The 15,275-nt window shown below is 39.1% G+C and overlaps 1 protein-coding gene across 1 annotated transcript in view; it reads left to right on the forward strand.

The window, feature by feature from the left end:
• The first annotated feature begins 274 nt into the window (after positions 1 to 274).
• LOC113525438 (basement membrane proteoglycan) overlaps positions 275 to 15,275 on the forward strand; it is a 30,176-nt gene continuing 15,175 nt past the window's right edge. The window contains exon 1 of the mRNA XM_026911949.3: positions 275 to 567. Within this exon, the coding sequence (XP_026767750.2) occupies positions 504 to 567 (64 nt within the window). The 5' untranslated portion in view covers positions 275 to 503. The remainder of the gene's footprint in view (positions 568 to 15,275) is intronic.

Below are 15,275 nucleotides of genomic sequence, written 5' to 3' on the forward strand. Positions count from 1 at the left end.
GAAGCGTGTGGTCCATTTTGAATGGCCTCCTCAGTAAGAACTGTCCCTTTGTATTTGGGTCAAAAGTAACGGCTGGATGCAGTAGTGTGCATGTTTATCTGAACAATCAGCTCTGCAAATGGTGATGCATATCCAAAATCTAGTTTGGGCAGCACGAAGAGCATGCATTTGTGTAGAGCTAGGAGTAGGCTTACTGAACTGGAAGAACAACAAACCTCTTGAGTGACAGCTTTTCAAATCTTTAGCCACTGTCTGCTGGTTTGAGTGAGTGAGTGCTTTCGTTTACACATCAGTGCCTCCTCCCCTCAGAGCTGAGAGTGAGTTATGCGTCTGTGCTTGTGTGTGTGCGTGTAAATGAAGTGTGTGTGCGTGGGCATGTGTGTGTGTGTGTGTGAGACGGTGAAAGCTGGTCACTCTTTCGATGATTATTTAAGTAAGTGAGAAGTAACAGCGAGAAGACGGTGCGCGCGCGGAGGAGCTTTTTCTTCTACACGAGCTCCATTATGTTTGTGTGTCGGCTTCTGCACTTCGTTCTGCTTCCTGTCATTTACTCATCTATGCATCAGGGTAAGGTCGTTGTTTTTTTTCATCTTTCTAAAGCCTGTCACTGCCGCGATATGCAGTTCAGCTTCAGTCTACTTTATTGACATGCCAAATAACAACAACAACAACAACAATAATAATAATAATAATAATAATATGATACCCGTGTTGCCAAAGATACACTGGAGATCTGACTACAGTTTGTTTGTGGTTCATCTGATTTGTCATTTGTGCATTGTGAAAACACACTGGTGTGAGTCTCCTTCACGTTTTGCCTATGCAGAAGAACTTGCTGCACATACATGACTCCACTGTTCTCAGCTTTCCAGGGGGCATGTGGTCTTACAGAAAAGTCTGCAGTGTTAGAAAGTGACATGACAGATGTAACTCTAGCAATTAAGTAGTTAGGCAGCAGTAGTAGTAGTAATAATAATAATAATAGCTACTGTATTGGTATTATTATATATGTGGTGTATGCATGTATTTTGTCTACACCTGTCACTCACATAAGTTAAACAGTCAGTGTCTCCACACCAAACAAATCCATTCTTAAATTCATTTCTTTTAGGTGACAGAAAGCTGGAGCTACATATACTATATGGCCAAAAGTATGTGGACATCTGACCATGACCCCTATATGTTGGCCTTTCCCAAACTTTTGCCACAAAGTTGGAGGCACATGTTTGTCTGTATGTCTTTGTGTGCCCCTGTGCATAAAGCGAGCTCCATGAAGACATGGTTTGCCAAGGTTGGTGTAGAAGAACTCGAGTGGCCTGCACAGAGCCCTGACCTCAACCCCGCTGAACACCTTTGGGATGAACTGGAAGACCAATTGCACCCCAGACCTCCTCACACGACATCAGTGTCTGACCTCACTAACACTCTTGTGGCTGAATGAACACAAATCCCCCACAGCCACGCTCCAAAATCTAGCGTAGAGGCTTTTCTGAAGGGTCGAGGCTGTTATAGCAGCAAAGAGGGGGGAACAACTCCATATTAATGCCAAGCCTTTGGAATAGGATGTTCAGCAAGCCCATTATGAGTGTCATGGTCATGGTCAAGTGTCCACATAGCTTTGGCCATATAGTGTATTTACAGCAAACCGCAAGTTCTTCATCCATAAAGACAAATGTGAAGGGGACTAAGACCACTTTGTTTTCACAGTACACAAATCAAGTAGGCCACAAAATGAACCACAACTGAACTGGAGGTGGTCTGAGTTTGGTTCACTTGTTCATTTGTTGTGTTGACATATGTGGCAAAAGTGCTGAAACATCGATCTGAGATCACTTGGAACATTAAAACGGGCCAAGTTTGAAAAGACCTTTAAAAAGAACCATATGTGAAAACACCCTTAGTGTGTAACATATTGCTTTATAGATAAAGAACATGAGGTTTGCTGTAAATACACTATATAATGTATTTACCCTATAATGTAATGTATGTGCACTATAAAGTATACTCAGTCCTGTTAAACTTGACCTAAAGGGAACTAGCCGCAAATGGCCATTTGGCGCTTTTCACAATACGTGTGGACTTGAAAGGGGACTCTGTACTCTTTCTGGAAATTTTAGCATCGATGAGATCTCAGACTACTTGTTTTCCACACCACAACTCCTAGTTGAATAGTGAATATGTGTAACACAGAATAATGTCATTCAAAATGGTTGCTTTACATGATGCTATCATTTGGCTGAAAATCAGAGCAGGCGAAACAGATTTGAAGTTAAATACCAGAAGCATTTTTGATGCTGAACCATCAAAATCGACTCATGCTTAATGCTATAGAGCTACTGACTGTAGTACTGACTAATGTGAGTGGTTGGGGTAGACAAAATACATGCATGCAATACATATACTACTACATTGACATGCAAAATATGATAATAATGCATGTTTCATCAAAGATTTGTTTACAGTGTTAAGGGAAGGCAAAATAGAAACCACATAGGACTAAGTATTAAACACATTAAAATGGAGGGACAACAAACAGTAAATATTAACTATCTATATAAAAGATACACTACACAGTATAATGTAGTATGATGTTTGATGCATTGCACACTAAATGCCCATCTGTTGCTCATTATCCACAAAGCTGGGAACTTGGGGGGACTTTGTAGCCAATTTTTTTGCCAGTTCTCTGTGGATATTTATTCATCTGCCTTTAGTAATTGCTTTGTAATGATCAAGGGCACAGTGTATCTGGAGCATATCTTGGAAACACTGTTAATAAAACATACCTCCAATACTCAGAAACTGGACTGAAGGAACAAAGACACACACACATACCAACATACACACACAACTGAGCATCCTCTATTCTCTCTGCATTTTTTTGCAAGTTTTTGCACATGTTTATGCTGCTACATTACTCATTATATTATACTGTACATAGGCTGCTACTCTTATGTTTACACTTATGTTTACACTATTTCAGCTACTTGTTTTGTGCTCTTGTACTCTTTGCACTATTGTCACTAGGTTCACTTTAAACAGAACTGTGTACTGGGCGGCGCTGCACTGTGACTTACTGTGCCCGTTGTCTGTCCCAGTAGTCATTATACTGTCTTGTGCTGTCTGCACATGTTTGCACTTGTGCACTTTATTGTATAATTTATGTAGTCCCTTGTAGTTCTGTGTTTGTCTTATGTAGCACCTTGGTCCTGGAGAAACGTTGTTTCGTTTCACTATGTGCTTGTATATGGCTGAAATGACAATAAACTCCACTTGAACTTAATACATCCCAGATGGGACACCAGTCCATCACAGAGCACCATGCCCACACATTCACATACTCATTGACACCTAGAGGCAATTTAGCCTTGCCAATACACCTACAAGCATGTGATGTTTTTTTGGGGGGGAAGAAATCAGAAGAAAGCCACACAGATTGTTGTTTTGTAGATGTGTGTATTAGTTAGTTTAGAGAGAGTCTAGACTGACTGGGGGCATTGTTGTTTTTTGCTCCAGTCCAGGCCTTGGCATTTTCACAAACTAATGAAGTGAAGTGACTTGTGGCCAAGTATGGTGGCCCATACTCGGAATTCGTGCTCTGCATTTAACCCATCCAAGTGCACACACACAGTAGTGAACACACACACACACACTGTGAACACACACCCGGAGCAGTGGGCAGCCTTTTTTGCTGCGGCGCCCGGGGAGCAGTTGGGGGTTCGGTGCCTTGCTCAAGGGTCTCACCTCAGAAGAGAGCGCTGGTCATTCACTCCCCCCACCCACAATCCCATTTTGTGGGAATGAATTTCATTTTAAACCTGAAACCCTGACACCACATACCATATACACACACTTGGTAATGCAAGCTTTGAAATTTCAAGTGGTGGCTAGCACAGTTTGTTTTGAGAGTAACATAGTACAGTGCAATTGACAAATAGTGGGCACGTGCCTTTGTGTGTGGGGGTGAGTGTAAAAGGGAAAGCTCTTTGTGTGTGTGTGATTATGGGTGTGTGTATGTGTGTGTGTGTGTGGGTGTGTGTAAGAGAGAGAGAGAGAGAGAGAGAGAGAGAGACAAAAAGCTCTAGTTCTCAATTATTGTCTGTAATGGGGCATATTCACCTACACATATCAAGAGTGATTTTACATTTTTAAAACAGTGTTCCCACACGGAAGTGATTTAATCTTTTAGTGATTTAGTCATTTAATATCTTGTTGTGCAATCAGGAAGTGTGGCATTATTCCACTCCGTATTGTGCAAGATGGAAAAAAGTGCACGTCTGCTCAACAACAGACTATAATCGTATGTAACTAGTGTAGATTCACATGTGAATTGTGACTTATTCTCATAGCAAAACCATTGGTAACAGGAAGTGAGGCTTATTAAGCAAACATTTTAATACTTTTCCTGGAAGATTCTTCAGAGTCATACCAGATTTGCTCAGCATGATTTCAAGATATCCATGATGCAAAATTGTGAAGGAACTTTTGGCATATTAAATGGTGTTGTGATGGCAAGGTGAAAAATTAACATCATGCTTCTCAAACAAGAAGTGTGGCATAATTCCACTTTACATAATGCAGTGAAACCTGCTGAGGAAGCAGAATAAAATTGTTGACTCTGTCCAGCAGTAATCATTAACAGATCTCTTCTGGAAGTGTTGTGTAATTCTAATGTAGGACATGCAGTATGGGAAAAAAAATCACATATTTGTTCAGTGAGGCAACGTAATAACATCCAAATGCCAACACTTACAGGAAATAAAAGGCATTGTTGCGTTCTTGCAACATTTGTATCTACATATGTTTAGTGCTCAAACCTGTGGCTGTATCTTTGGGTTTGGATTTAAATATGAAGTGGGCATGACCTATTCCAGAAGTTTTTTTGTTGTTGTTGTTGTTTTAAACTAAATACGAACCTTACCACTACGTACCCCAGAAACACTGGAAAACACTGTTTGGTATTATTTTTAAAAAAAAAATGTTCATTATGTTTTCTAATGAATTTAGTTGGTACTGTTTCTCAAAATATAAACAACGTAGCAGCCTGATTTAAAGAATCACAACTCCGACCAGTCAGTCACTAAGGATGAATGAATGACTGATGGGCATGCATTGTGCAGCATTGCACTTTGTTAATAAGCTTGGCTTTTTTTTTTTTGTCTTGCAAGCTTCATATCTAACTGTATGCTTATGCTCTCATGAAAATAAAAGCCTCCTATTCACGCAATTTTTTTTGCATCCCACCAGACCCCAGGCCCACAGCTCTAATCTTACCTTCTCTAGAACCTTTCTGATAAGATTTCTAAAAAAAAATGACTTTGTGAAGGTACATCTCAATTTAGTGTAAGGAAGAGTTAGACGAAAGGAAGTCTTCAACCAAATGAAAGTTGGTATGTATCTTGAATGTATGAAATGTTCCATCACAATCACTTAGACAGAAACTAGGATTTTCAGCATTCCTACTGTTGATGCTTTCTGGTTTCTTGGTAACATGATAAGCTGTGTTTTTTTAAACATATTAACTTCAAGAGAGAGAGAAAAGAGAGCCTGGTGAGGGAACGACTGTTTAGAGCTGCTACAACGTAAGTCATACAGTAACTAAAAAAACAGGAACTTACTTGTCTCATGGATGTTCTGCAACATGAAATCCTACTTTAAAAGTATAGTCTTCGGTTAAAATTATAATCTTTGTCTCATGCTAAGTCATACTACCCTGCTGTCGATTATTTACCTATAACAGCACACCAGCAAGTGTTAAGGCTTGTACAGGCTTGTATAGTGTCTATTAGACAATGCCATTATGAGTATTCTGCAGTATGAGTATTCAATACTGGGCTTGGTTTACTGTCTCTGTGTGGCTTCTCATGTTCTCCTCATGTCTGTGTGAGTTCATGCTGGAGGATGGATTGGCCACGCTAAAGTGCCCTTAAATGTAAAAGAGCGTGTGAATGTGTGTGGTCAGATGCAGGAAGTCCGTGGAAGGAATGCACCACTTGCAGCTGCAACCAGGATCACTGTGAGGAGAGAAAGATATTTAGTTTCCCAGAACTCCCCTAATGCTGGGACTTTTCTGTCGAGGGAAATGTTGTCCAGGGCAATCACAAGATCTCAGTGTGGGAATGCATCATAAAGCAATGTACGGCAGCTCAGATTGCTGGGATTTAGTTTCTAAATCTGAAGGGCCATTATCAGAAAACACTTCGCAGGGAACTCCAGAAGTTTTTTTGTTGTTGTTGTTGTTTTAAACTAAATACGAACCTTACCACTACGTACCCCAGAAACACTGGAAAACACTGTTTGGTATTATTTTTTTAAAAAAATGTTCATTATGTTTTCTAATGAATTTAGTTGGTACTATTTCTCAAAATATAAACAACGTAGCAGCCTGATTTAAAGAATCACAACTCCGACCAGTCAGTCACTAAGGATGAATGAATGACTGATGGGCATGCATTGTGCAGCATTGCACTTTGTTAATAAGCTTGGCTTTTTTTTTTTTGTCTTGCAAGCTTCATATCTAACTGTATGCTTATGCTCTCATGAAAATAAAAGCCTCCTATTCACGCAGTTTTTTTTTTTTGCATCCCACCAGACCCCAGGCCCACAGCTCTAATCTTACCTTCTCTAGAACCTTTCTGATAAGATTTCTAAAAAAAAATGACTTTGTGAAGGTACATCTCAATTTAGTGTAAGGAAGAGTTAGACGAAAGGAAGTCTTCAACCAAATGAAAGTTGGTATGTATCTTGAATGTATGAAATGTTCCATCACAATCACTTACTAGGATTTTCAGCATTCCTACTGTTGATGCTTTCTGGTTTCTTGGTAACGATAAGCTGTGTTTTTTTAAATATATTAACTTCAAGAGAGAGAGAAAAGAGAGCCTGGTGAGGGAACGACTGTTTAGAGCTGCTACAACGTAAGTCATACAGTAACTAAAAAAACAGGAACTTACTTGTCTCATGGATGTTCTGCAACATGAAATCCTACTTTAAAAGTATAGTCTTCGGTTAAAATTATAATCTTTGTCTCATGCTAAGTCATACTACCCTGCTGTTGATTATTTACCTATAACAGCACACCAGCAAGTGTTAAGGCTTGTACAGGCTTGTATAGTGTCTATTAGACAATGCCATTATGAGTATTCTGCAGTATGAGTATTCAATACTGGGCTTGGTTTACTGTCTCTGTGTGGCTTCTCATGTTCTCCTCATGTCTGTGTGAGTTCATGCTGGAGGATGGATTGGTGCCCTTAAATGTAAAAGAGCGTGTGAATGTGTGTGGTCAGTGGAAGGAATGCACCACTTGCAGCTGCAACCAGGATCACTGTGAGGAGAGAAAGATATTTAGTTTCCCAGAACTCCCCCAATGCTGGGACTTTTCTGTCGAGGGAAATGTTGTCCAGGGCAATCACAAGATCTCAGTGTGGGAATGCATCATAAAGCAATGTACGGCAGCTCAGATTGCTGGGATTTAGTTTCTAAATCTGATGAGCTGCCATCCATAGCAAGATGTTAAGCAGGACACACACACATGCAACTATGATCATACTCACTTCTGTTTCATATAAAGCAGCTATTCATTATGATGAATGTCCTCTCCATGCAGCGGCATGTTTTTTAAGACCAAGATTAAGAGAAATTTTATTATTATACCAGCCTACAGCTGAACAAATAAATATTCCTTTTGGCTTGATCGTACAGTTTAACAGGACAGTAAAATGCAGTATGGTAGCTCAAATCCTAACTATAACTATAATACAGTTATAAATACACAGGTTAACACAGGCCAAATTTCTGTGTGTCAGTGATACAAATAGTGCATAAATATTATATGTCATCTGTATCAGCAGCCAGGTATAATGTAGGTCAAGGGTTCTCAAACTTTTGGAAATCAGGTACCCCTATAACTGGGGAAAAAAACAATCCTCTGACACTCTTAGTACACCCTTAGTACTTAGTAATCCAGCTATTCAAATATTTGGCACATTTAAATGTGTACAGTAATATTTCAGCTATTTATTGGAGACATATCCATATTTATATGGTAGCAGTGGTAGCAGTGTTTACAACATCTCAGCACCATGGAATCATGACAACCCTATGTGACAAGTGAAAGATCTTTAGGATAGCAACATATTTGTTACATTATAAGTTATTGTACAACATCTGGATATTTGGGGTAATATATCTGTAACATTAGAACAAGAAATAATTTAGTATTCATATGTTCATGCTTACATGATATTTAAAAAATCTTGGCTCAGAATCAAAGTGACTGTCTTGTTTGTTAATATCTTCTTTTCCTAGCTGTGTGTATTGTGCAGTGGAGATTGTTCTTAAATATGGAAATATAAGCAGGACTTGGTGCTCTTTCAACACTAGCATGCTATCTCTCATACAGTATTTACTGGTGGCTTAGCCAAACAGTGACTCCGGTGAAATAGTTACCTCTGGCATGGGTCACAGATATATTTGGTTGACATACACTCTACACACCAGGACATGCCCATTAAGTAAATCCAGGATGGCTTTGAATGTACCATGCTAGATTACAATAGCCAAAATCAAAGAGATTTTTCATAAAGAGTGGCACACCCTTTAACCACTTTTTAATATTGTTACTCTCATACAGTCAGGTCCATAAATATTGGGACAGTGACACAGTTTTGTAATTTTGCCTCTGTACACCACCACAGTGGATTTGAAATGAAGCAGTCAAGATGTGACTGAAGCGTAGACTTTCAGCTTTAATTCAAGGGGTTTAACAAAAATATTGCATTAACCGTTTAGGAATTACAGCCATTTTTTACAGAGTTCCTCTATTTTCACAGGCTCAAAAGTAATGGGACAAACCATAAAAATATAATCATAAATATAATATAATCATAAATATTAGGATTATTTTTATTACTTGGAGGTAAATCCTTTGCAGTCAATGACTACCTGAAGTCTGGACCCCATGGACATCACCAAATGCTGCGTTTCCTCCCTTGAGATGATTTGCCAGGTCTTTACTGCAGCCATCTTCAGTTGCTGCTTGTTTGTGGGTCATCCTGCCTTCAGATTTGTCTTCAGTAAGTGAAAAGCAGCTCAGTTGGGTTGAGGTCAGGTGACTGACTCGGCCATTTAAGAACATTTAATTTCCAAGCTCTTGGGCTGCTTTCACACTATGTTTTGGGTTGTTATCCATCTGTACTGTGAAGCGCTGTCCTATCAGTTTTGCAGCATTTGACTGAATCTGAGCAGAAAGTATAGCTCTGTACACTTCCGAATTCATCCTGCTACTTCTATCAACAGTCACATTATCAATAAACCCCAGTGACCCAGTTCCATTGGCAGCCAAACATGCCCATGCCATAACACTGCCTCCACATGTTTGACGGATGATGTGGTATGCTTTGGATCATGAGCCCTTTCTTTCCTTCTCCATACTTTTCTCTTCCCATCATTCTGGTACAAGTTAATCTTGCATCAGAACTGGTCAGGCTTTTTTTAGAGGTTTTTTAGCAAAGTCTAATCTGGCCTTTGTGTTCTTGAGTGTTACCAGCGGTTTGCATCTTGAGGTAAACCGTCTGTATTTACATTCATGAAGGTGGCTCTTGATTGTAGACTTTGACAATGATAGGCCTACCTCCTCCAGAGTGTTCCTGACTTGGCTAGATGTTGTGAAGGGGTTGTTCTTCAATAAGAAAAGAATTCTGCAATCATCCACTTTAGTTGTTTTCTGTGGTCTCCCAGGCCTTTTGGTGTTGCTGAGCTCGCCAGTGCATTCCTTCTTTTTAAGAATGTACCAAATTGTTGATTTGGCCCTCCTAAAGTTTCTGCTATCTTTCTGATAGGTCTGTTTTGGTTTTTCAGCCTAATGATGGCCTCCTTCACTTGCATCAACACCTCTTTGGACGGCATATTGAGAGTTCCCATGAACAGCTACCAAATGCAAATTCAACACTTGGAATCAGCTCCAGACCTTTTATCTCCTTAATTTATTATGATATAAGGAGGAAACAGGCCACAGCTGGCCATGAAACTGCTTATCAGTCAATTGTCCCATTACTTTTGAGCCTGTGAAAATGGAGGAACTCTGTAAAAAAATGGCTGTAATTCCTAAACGGTTAATGCAATATTTTTGTTAAACCCCTTGAATTAAAGCTGAAAGTCTACGCTTCAGTCACATCTTGACTGCTTCATTTCAAATCCACTGTGGTGGTGTACAGAGGCAAAATTACCAAAACTGTGTCACTGTCCCAATATTTATGGACCTGACTGTATATGACTCTATGTCACAAAGCATCATACTTTATTTGGCTGGGAAGATGGGGAAGATGACAACAATAGGAAAGTTTGCTAGGTTAAAGGTTGATGATTTGAAGCATATCAGGATGAATCAGTCAGTTCAGAAGGAGAGGAGCCAATTATTTTTGACTCTCAGATCGCAAGAAGTGAGAATTTTCTCACCACACAGCAATAAAGTGACTCGTCGACAAATTATCTGATGCATTCACCTCTTCACACTACACTACATTACAGTAGCCTGTGAATAATTATAATGTCCAGGTTGAGCTGTGTTTCTTGTTTGAGTGACTTGATAACTTGTATCAGACACATCCATCTTAAAGCAGTAAATACCCACATAATTATTTAATGTGTGTATAGTGTTGACTTTCTAGATCATGGCAGAACGGCATTCCTTGCAGTGCAGTGAATCATTTTTGCATCAGTGTTTTCAGCCACTCTTTCCAAGACAAGCCAAGTCACTTAGGCTTTTATTGTTATTCCTCACATCACATGCTGATTATGTATTATTAGGAATGAAATATACTTCCCAATTACCATGGGACAGCATGAGACCTCAGACAAACAATACAGTAAACATTAAGCACTGCAAGAAACCAAAACTCTGTTACACAGTAGTGGCAATAATGTTATCTTTGCTGATGGTCTTGAGCATGATGTGTGGATTACTAAATACTGTGCCTCTTGTAAAGTGACTGAGTGCAGTGACTGCAATGTAATTAAATGCTGTGAAATGAGGTTAGGCGTCCATCTGATTGATCTGCTGAGGAATCTAATGGCCTGTGGGAAATAGCTGTGCAGTCTTTGTCCAGATGGGAGGAGTGTAAATAGATTGTGAAGAGTGAGAGGAATCTATCCTGATGCTTTAGCAATCATGTCATGGGTCATATAACATTGTCTTTCTACTGCCTGCATTGGAAAAAAACAAGCAGAGGAATTGAATAAACAGGGCTGTTATAATAAACGCATCTTGGTAATGTTAGCCAGTCACCCCTTAAAAGGACTACACTGACTGAAGGAGCAGAGCACAGAAGAGCACGTCTACATTCAAATGTGTAACTTACTGCAGGTGTCAGATATTTTGTCAAATAAATCAAAAAAAATATTCCAGCGATTTTTTTTTTCCTCAAAAAAAAAAAAGTTGAGTATAAATGTTTACTACTGTTTACCAGTATAATTCAGTTGGTACCTTACATTAGCTACTTATACTTACAGTACTTTGATTAAAATGATGGATAATGTCAGCTAGCTAGCAAAGTCAGCCATAATTCAAATTTCTAAATTCCTGACAACAGTAAAATCAATATACATGTGAAATTATATGACTGCATTTTATCATTTTACATATTAATTAATTAATAACACTATACTAACTCCTTTGAGTTAGCCATCTAAAGTTGCCATTAATGTACTAATTCAACTCAAGTCAATTTTGTTTGTATAGCACTTTTAACAATGGACATTGTCACAAAACAGCTATACAGAAATCTGGATATAAAACTTGAATTTAAAATTTTCCCTAATGAGCACGCCAGAGGCAACAGTGGCAAGGAAAAACTCCCTGAGACATCATGAGAGGAAACTTTGAGAAGAATCAGACTCAAACAGGAACCCATCCTCAACTGGGTGACACCAGATAGTGCAATAATAAATAATTTCTCTTCTATAACTGCATACTTTATAGTCAAGTAGTGCTAATTGTGGAAAAAAATGAACTTCAATGTATGAGAATCAATAGAGTCATCTACTGTGCATGCTTTGGCTCCAATTTGCGCAAGAGGGCAACTCCCATTTCAACCCCAAAAACGGCTTAAAAAATGCACAGTGGGAGTGAAAGGCACCATGTTGTGAACTCGTACTGTATATACAGCCATTGATCCTGATGGTAGGCTAAATGAGTATTAATTTGTTTAATACAGATCTGTTTGTCAGAGGAAGGCCATATTATGCTGGATATTATTTATCACTGAAGTGTTAGGCTTGTGTCCTGGAGGCCCAAAGTCCTGTATAAATTTGCATGTTTTGTCTGTTTCCCACAGTGAGAGACATGTTCAGACATGTCTGTATTTTTTTGTCTGTTTCACTTCTGTTTTTCGGATAGTTTTCTTTCAGTGCGTGTAGCTTGTTTTTGAGTATGAAGTCTGTCAATATATATTTTTATTTATTTACATTCAGCCAGTCTAGGATAATCTAATCTGTGCTAAGAATCTTTCATAAAACTACTTTAAAATGTCTAGGAAAAACTTTCTTATATCATCACTGTGCCTTTTAATAGTGTCCACTTTCTCAAGTATTTTTCATGTTTTTGTAAAGGCATGAAAGTATAGAGTAAGTAAACAATGCTACAATCTACATCCATGGCCCTACAGAGAATTGTGTTTTTCGTCTTTTAACCGATTAAGTACAGTATAAAGCCATATTTGGATGGGATTAAATTTACATTGGGATCTGGAGTAATTCCACCGTTTGTAGGTGCTGTGCTGTGACTTTATTTCTGTACTTGTTTTTTTCCGCATGAGGGTGTACATTGTGGATTTACGCTTTCTCACATTTATCCAATGTAGGAAAATCTAATGTTTCCTAAGAATATTTCTTAAGAATCGACATGCCTTAGTCTAGAAAACTCTTTCACTTTACTTGTTTTTCAGTGCAGCCTCACTTCCTTATAGCGCTGTGCCTTTTGTTAGTTTCTGATTTTTGATTATTATGTTGAGTATTATAAGATCACTGTACCTTTTGAAAATACTTTCTGCTTTTTGAGTATTTTAAATCTTTATCTGCATTGATGTACTTGAAATTAGTTTATGCCAATTTGGCATAAATCCGGTTATAGCACTTGAAGATTTTTCATAATATGCATCACCATATTTTAGTTTGTTAACAAAGTACAAGCAAGCAGTAGTACCACATTTGTTTTTGTTTTTAAAGAAGAATTTTCACCAGCCATATAATGAGTGAAATAGAAATGGCACAATACCACTTTTACTTCTCTAATACTGATACTGATACTGAAACGAAAACTCGTTTCAGTATCCAATATTGATACCCATCATATTGTTTTCTCCTAAGGTCTAAAATGACTTTTTTAATCTGAAGTTCTTAAAAATACAGAAAAAAATACTTAGCTAAGACACAACTTACAGAGAACCAGGAAACCAACTCCACCCATTGGGGTTGTGTGAGAGTGCTCTCTCAGTGCTGGTCCCAAACCAAGATAATTGGAAAGGGTTGCATCAGGAAGGGCGTCCAGTAAAAACTGTGCCAGATCAAATATGACCAGGAGCTGCTGCAAGAGAAACAGCAACACCTTCAGCTATCAAGTCAAGTCAGGTGGGTTTTTATTTGCCATTCCTCTGTATAGCTCGTATGTTGGAATGAAATGTCGTCTCTCCAGGATAATGGTGCAATACAGAAAAATACACAAGACTACATAAAGTGCAAATACACAACAGTGTGAGATGAGTGCAGGACAATAAATACACAGAACAATATGCGTAGAACAATAAATACACAGAACATGGACTGTAAATTATTGAGTAGTGGAGTAGTAGTAGTAGTAGCAATATTATCGGCAAAAAGAGTCTCATAAATAAAGTGTCTAATGCAGCACTGTAAAGTGCAAGTGTGCAGTGGTATAGAGTCATACTGGGTTAGGTGTTTGACTAGCTCAGGTGAGCATTGGAAGGCAGCAGGGTGTTGAGTAATCGGACTGCCTCAGCGAAGAAACTGTTGCGGAGTCTGGTGGTGGTGGCACGGATCCTCCTGTACTGTCTGAGAGTGAAGAGTCCATGACATGGGTGAGAAGGCTTGTCTGCAATGCTGGTGGCTTTGACTGTGAAGATGGTTCGTAGAGAGACCCCAATGATCTGTGCAGTTCCCGTACCACACAGCTGGTCAGGATGGTCTCTATTGTCCCTCTGTAGAAGATGATGAGGATGGGAGGAGGGAGTTTGGCTCTCTTCAGCTTCTGTAGGACATGGAGGTGCTGCTGGGTCTTCTTGGCTAGGCAAGATACAGTTGAGAGTCCAGGAGAGGTCCTCCATCATGTGCACACCAAGAGTTGCCGATCCTGATGGACTGGGGTCTCCCAGTCAAAAAGTCTAGGATCCAGTTGCAGGGGGGAGGTGGTCAAACCCAGCAGGCTCAGCTTTTTTATTAGTTGTTGTGGGATGATTGTGTTGAATGCCGAACTGAAGTCTATGAATAGCATCCTTAAATAATTGTCCTTTTTGTCCAGGTGAGTGAGAGAAAGGTGTATGTTGTCTTCCGTTAAGCGGTTAGGATGGAAGGCGTACTGAAATGGGCCCACTGAAATGTGGTGGAGGCTGCTCTTTATGTGTTACATGGCTAGCCGTTTCAAGCACTTCATGATGATAGCTGTGAGTGCAGTGGGCTGGTAGTCATTCAGGCAAGACACAGACCATTTCTTCGGCACAGGGAATATACACTGAGACAATGTGCATGGTGGTGAACTCTCTTTGCAGGTGTGGCAGCGCTTTACAGTCATAAACTCCACCAGTGACGAACACTAACTTGTGACCACTACAGCATTCCTGCACCATTTGTTGTTGGTGTAAACGCACATGAGTCTTATCAGAGAGTGCTGTTATCCTGTCAGTGTGAGGTGTGGTTAGCCCAGCTAACTGAATGGCTGTGTCTGGAATGTTGTCTGTATAATAAAATATAATAAAGTATAAAGTACAAATATAATAAAAATCAATCCTAACAGAAAAGAATACAATCCAATCTCTTTACATGTAAACATTTATGTTTCAAAAAAATCTTTCCCAAAACCAATTCCAATCTTTTCCATTTGTTACAGAATCAGATCGAATTCATTCTTTTTTCTACAATATGCAGTTCACCATTTTCAGCTGGTATTGGCCCGATGCTGATTCTGGGTATTGGATCGGTACCATCTCTAGACTGAAACTGTGTGACTTAATATAAAATATTAAAAGGTTATCAAGTTCTTTGGCTGT

Source organism: Pangasianodon hypophthalmus, chromosome 5 (genome assembly GCF_027358585.1).
Source record: "Pangasianodon hypophthalmus isolate fPanHyp1 chromosome 5, fPanHyp1.pri, whole genome shotgun sequence".
Lineage (NCBI taxonomy): Eukaryota > Metazoa > Chordata > Actinopteri > Siluriformes > Pangasiidae > Pangasianodon > Pangasianodon hypophthalmus.